At 41.5% G+C, this 5,981-nt stretch overlaps 1 protein-coding gene across 3 annotated transcripts in view; it reads left to right on the forward strand.

Annotated features, from left to right (window-relative positions):
* Positions 1-5,389, forward strand: part of LOC121932230 (protein ANTAGONIST OF LIKE HETEROCHROMATIN PROTEIN 1-like) — a 12,539-nt gene extending 7,150 nt beyond the window's left edge. For 2 of the 3 annotated variants that reach the window (XM_042470735.1, XM_042470736.1), the window contains 2 exons: positions 1,619-1,805; positions 2,519-5,389. In XM_042470735.1, coding sequence (XP_042326669.1) covers positions 1,619-1,805; positions 2,519-3,214 — 883 coding nt within the window. In that variant the 3' untranslated portion in view covers positions 3,215-5,389. Of the gene's footprint in view, positions 1-82; positions 345-1,292; positions 1,806-2,518 lie in introns of all 3 variants that reach the window. The other variant, XM_042470734.1, reaches the window with a different exon arrangement.
* The last annotated feature ends 592 nt before the right edge of the window (positions 5,390-5,981 follow it).

The raw sequence follows: 5,981 nt of genomic DNA on the forward strand, positions 1-5,981 counted from the left end.
GTTTATTTATACAGTATACCGCTTTCTCTCCTTTACATTCCTCCGTATTTTGATTTGGACCCGATGTTGCCGGCCCGCCTAGATTGGAAACCCGTTTACTACACGGAGTAACATCGGTTGCAGCTTGTTGTGCTTCTGGGGAATCCGTTCAAGATTTACCTTTCGTTCCAGTTCGCTCTCGCCCAGTGTGACTCGCACTGCAAACGAGATTTGCATTGTGTTTTTGGGGTTATTTGCAATCAGACGGTTATGGATGGATGGATCGGTTGGCATTTCCTCTTGGGAATGGCATTTGTGGCTGTGATTTATTCTGCCAGAAAAAAACAGCCTCAATTTATATTCAGGTAGGGTAATAATAATAATAATAATAATAAGAAGAAGAAGAAGAAGAAGAAGAAGATGATGATGATGATGATGATGATGATGATGATGATGTAAACCACTACTTTCACTAGAACCGATTCCTTCACATTGATTGGTGGCATCCACATTGGAGACAGATTATGTCTCTGCTTTAACTGCCAGGGCGCCATGCTATGGAATTCTGGGAATGCCCACTCTGGTGCCACAATAATAATAATAATAATAATAATAATAATAATTCTATACCGCTTTTCCGCAGTGATCAAAGCGGTGTAAATAGTAAAATTATTAAAACAACAAACTACCATTCCCAGAACTCCATAGCATGGTGCCCTGGCAGTTAAAGCGGCAGCGAACCAGATTGTGTCTCCAGTGTGGATGCAGCCCTTGCCCTAACTCTGATCTGAAAACTAAAATTCAGATCAGGAGATATTTAGGACCAACCTAAGTCCAGTTTGAAAAACACTTTCCATCTGAACCAAAAGCGACTATTTGGGAACAATGCAGAAGGTGAGACACTAAACACATCTACTAGGAAATAAATCCTTCAGAACAGATGTACGGAAGTCCGAAATATCAGAAAAGGAGAGAGGCTGCATGCTCACTGGGCATTTAATTCAAATCGAGGGTCAAGTGGAGAAATCCATTCGTTCCCACTAAAAGCATGTCTTTTCATTGGCCCATGCTCCTCGTTCCCACTGGCATGTGCCGGGGTATTTTGAAGCGGGTTTTCCATGTTCCTCGTTCCCACTGGCATGTGCCGGGGTATTTTGAAGCGGGTTTTCCATGTTCCTCGTTCACACTGGCATGTGCCGGGGTATTTTGAAGCGGGATGATGTCATTGTGATGAGACCAAAAAATAGGTGTGAGTGGCTATTTCCGGTCACCTAGTTTCCGGCCATTCTTTCTTTCTGCCTCGTGGTCTGCAGAGAAGAAGGGTCATGGCGCTACAAGTAAAACTGGAAGGTCGGGGGGTCAATGGTAGGAGTGTTGACCACTGGTCAGATAGCCACAGTTTGGGTGATGCCAATCTTGTGGATGCTGGGTTTGGGAGTACCAGGCAGAGCTGTTCTGAACCCATGGCCAGGAGGAGGGGGGTGAACCCCAGCTTCAGGGAAAACTGGAGCGTTTTTATCCCTACTTTGTGCTCCGAGGAAATGTGGAAGGACAAGTTTGGCATGAGTCGGGGGATATTTAACATGGTCGTGGAGGAGCTGAGGCCACATCTTACAAGGCAAGACCCCCATCTCCGCAGGGCTGTGCCAGTCGACAAACAGGTCGCCATGACTATCTACTTCTTGGCGAACGGAGATTCCTTCTCGACTGTTGCCACATATTTTGGAGTGGAGAAGTCGACAGCCTGCAAAGCCATCCTTCAGGTGGTGACTGCCATGGAAATGGTGCTCTTGAGGAAAGCTGTGTACCTTGGAGACTACAGGAAGGTATGCCAGCGATTTTGCTTTGGCTTTGCTGCATATGCAGGCAGCAGAAACCATAATAATACCAATTGGAATAACAATAATAATAATAATAATAATAAGGTGGGCAAAGAAATGGTTCTCTGTGGGGGGAATAGAATAGAATCTCTACAGAGGTGGCTTTATTGTACCTGTGAGGTTTGGTGAAGTGAGATGCAATTTTTATATATATATATATATATATATATATCTGTGTAATGCCAATTCAAAAAATTTATTGAAATATTAAAAGTTTTCCTTTTCTCCAAAGTTTGGATATGGGCAACTTTAATTTTTTTTAAATCTCTTTTACTGATTGTACCCACAGCATGGTATAAATCTACAGTGCTATATAAATAAAACATAATAATAATAATAATAATAATAATAATAATAGGTCTACATGGAGATGGGTTGATAGCACAGCACATATATGCTGCACAGCATAAATAATGCTAACAAGGAAAATAATCATCATAACAGTGGTAGCCTCAAAAATCCCTGCTTCAGATCTCCCTGAAATTTTTAGCAAAATTGTATTTGAAAATTTTAATTCCATTTCATCTTAATCCATTTATTGTTTAATTTCTATTTTACTGCTCTTTGGCTTATGTTTTATGTTTGGGGAGCGGGTTGGGATCTGGGACTGTTTTAGTGTGAATTTGTATTTTTATGATATTGTATTGTTATCCTTGCAGGTGATGGCTGGTTTTGAAGCATTGGGGTTTCCTCAAGCGATTGGTGCTGTCGATGGTTGCCGCGTCCGCATCGTGCCCCCAGTGGAACCGGGCGCAGAGTTCACCAACAGGAAGCCTCCCTTTTCCATGGTCTTGCTGGGCACATGTGATCACACCGGGAGATTCACTGATGTTTTGATAGGGTGGCCTGCGTCTAATCATTACAGTTTTATTCTGAGGACCTCTGGCACTTATAACGCCATGAGAGCCGGCGTGTTTATATCTGAACGGCCTTCATTGACAATCGCTGGGAAGCAGGTGGGACCACTTCTGTTGGCTGATGTCAACTATCCCCTTAAGCCCTGGTTGATGACTCCATTCAAGGGCAGCGTTTGTCCTCAGCAGGCAGTGTACAATCAGCGTCATAGCCAGGCAAGGAATGTGGTCAAGGCAGCATTTGCTCGCCTCAAGGCTCGCTGGAGATGCCTGACATCCAGTCTGGAGGTGGCCCAGACAAATGCAAACTCTTTTCTAGCTGCCTGTGTTATCCTTCACAACATTGTGGAATCTGATGGCGAGGTGCTGACTTCAGGACCTCGTGGCCCCAAATGCTTCACCGTTAATCCTGCCAACTTCCTCCCTGAAGATGTTGAAACGCAGGAGGGAAAGGATATACGGCAGGCATTTATGGCATTTTTCTGTGCCCAGAATCAATAATGTGCCCAGTATATTTTCTTTGCCATGGGGGTCTTTAAGTGAGGGTGGTGCTTGCTGTCTTTGCAAACTCTTTGCTATGTACTTACTTTCCCTTTCCATGCTTTGAAATGTAGATGGTAGTTGTGGTAAGTTTGCAAGTTTTAATAAAACTGTTATGTGCATCTACTCCCTACTTGCTGAATCACTTTGCCTCACCACACAGTAACAGTCTCGATCCCAGTAACCCCTGCTCTTAGAGAAGGATTCATGCAAGAATTCTTCTCACTGCTGGAGCAACATAATTGTAATAACATCGATTACACATGTAATTTATAGTTTAGTCCACCTGTCCCTGTGGATCGAGGAAGATGACAGAGAGTGCCAATGCAATAAATATCTCTACATGGAGATGTGTTGATTGCACAGGACAACTCAGCATATGCATATCGCACAGCATAAGTAATTCTAGCAAGGGAAATAATAATAATAACAACAACAGTAGTAGTGGGTAGGACATGAAACTGTCTGTGTGCTGGGGAATAGAATAGTGCCATCACTAGGTTGTCTCATTGTTCCTGTGCGGTTTGGCGCTGAGGGAAATTAGTATTTTCAAAAATTTAAATTCTAACAGCAAATTTGAATTTTTTTAGCAAATTTGAAAATTTGAAAATTTTATTTTTTAAAAAAAATTACAAATTCACCTAGCTCTACATTGGAAAAGTGTTGATTGCACAGCAATACTCGACAAATGCGCACAGCACACAGTAAGTAATGATAATGATGGAAACAATAATAATACTAATAATGATAGTGCAAAGGACAAGGAAAAGGTTGTGCTTGGGGGGAATAGAATGGCACCACAAATGAAGGAAAGGTTGTCTCATTGCTCCTGTGAGGTTTGGCACAGCAGGATATTAGTATTTTCAAAATTTTAAATACTAACTGCAAATTTCTAAAATTTCTGAAATTTTTAAAAATTTCAGTTTTGGAAATTTTAAAGAAATTTATCCAATTTTTAATTTCCTTCACTTTGTTTTAGAAACTGCACTGTTTGATTTCTGTTGCACTGTCTGATATCTGCTTTGCAAAGATCTAGCTGTATAGACAAATACAGCCGTATCTGGTAATAACCCAAAACAGCACAGTACCATTGCAAGTGTCCTTCCTATGTATATTGCCAGTGACCTTGCAAATATTTTCCAAGAAGTTAGCACTAGGTACTCACTTCAACCTTTATTTCTCTGCCTTTCACTTAGCCAAAACATCTTTCATATCTCTGTGTCATTCCTAGGGAAAAAGTGTTCCACCTCGCTAGCTCTTCAGTTGTTTTATCACAAAAAATATCAAATTTGCGATTAATCAAATACTTCCACATGTGTTTGATTGATCCCTGCCCGGTTCCTTGCATTTCCTACAATGAAAAGTTGGCTCCAACTCTCAGTTGGTGACTGATGCCAGGGGAACTGAACTTTTAATATTGTGTCTAGATACCGGTCTGCAAGGGAAGTTCTGCCTGTGTATTGGCCAAAACCATCTTCCCTTGCAAATTCAAAGCAAAACCAGATATAAAGACAGGTGGGGAATTGAAAGTGTGGGCAGCTGGCGAAAATGGCAACTAGGAGGGTCCCCCAGGCTTCAGTATTGGCGCACCCAGGAAATCAAGCTCCTACTGGATTGCATCTCTGACCAGTGGGGAAGCTGCTATTCAGTTGAAGAAATCCTCCAACAGGAGAAATATACACTTTTACCCGGGCAGTTGCCCAGAAACTCACCCTTGAGGATTTTAACAGGACGGCTCAACAGTGCCGTTGAATGTTTAAATATATCAAGGGCACATTTTATAAGTGTATGGCCACCTTCAGTGGGAACCCTCCTATAGCCCAGAGGGCACTCCTGAATCTGTACGAGGCAGTGGGTTGGCCGCGTTGGCAGGACAGACACCCTGAAGGTATGTCGAACAGTTTCTGGTTCTGGTTCTGGTGTCCCCTGTCCCGCACCCTGGTGTCATTTCTGTCCTACTTTAACGCGGCCCTTGTGCCAATTCCAGATGCTGGGAGGAGGAAGAGGCAAAGGGAAAACAACACCTCTTCCTCGGGCTTGTCTGGGGGAATGCCTTCTGCCTCACCACCTGCTCCCCCACCTCCAGCACAGGTGTCTGTAGCATGGTATGTAGCATGGATCTTACTATATTTGGATAATTAGGGTTTCTGATTTTAATGCCACACAGTCTATATATATATATATATATATATATATATATATATATATATATATATGCATGTGAGTGTGTGTGTGAATGTATATGCACATATATAGACCTGGGTAATAAAACATATAGTACTATGTGCATGTTGGTATATATATGCATAATGCGCAGCAAAATTTTTGCGTCCTACATGATAGACATATATACTAATATATATGTATTTATATATATATGCATATGTAAATGCTCATATATAGACCTGGTTGTATATAACATATAATGGCCTGTTTGTATCGATCTTTATTTGCATATATATAAGTAGGTACAAATGTATACAAACATGTATATATACACAGATAAATGTGTGGATAGAAATGCCAGATATTTTTATTTTATTATATGTGTGTGTGTGTGTGTGTGTGTTTATGTCTGTCTGTCTGTCTATCTATCTATGCGGATATCTGGATATATGCATGTACTGATGCATGACTGTTTGTTTTAACATCAGTCTTCACTGGAGGAATAATCTGGATTGACACCACTTTGACTACCATGGCTCCATGCTAGACTTCTCTGTCAGAG

This window comes from Sceloporus undulatus, chromosome 5 (assembly GCF_019175285.1).
Source record: "Sceloporus undulatus isolate JIND9_A2432 ecotype Alabama chromosome 5, SceUnd_v1.1, whole genome shotgun sequence".
NCBI classification, from domain to species: Eukaryota; Metazoa; Chordata; class Lepidosauria; order Squamata; family Phrynosomatidae; genus Sceloporus; species Sceloporus undulatus.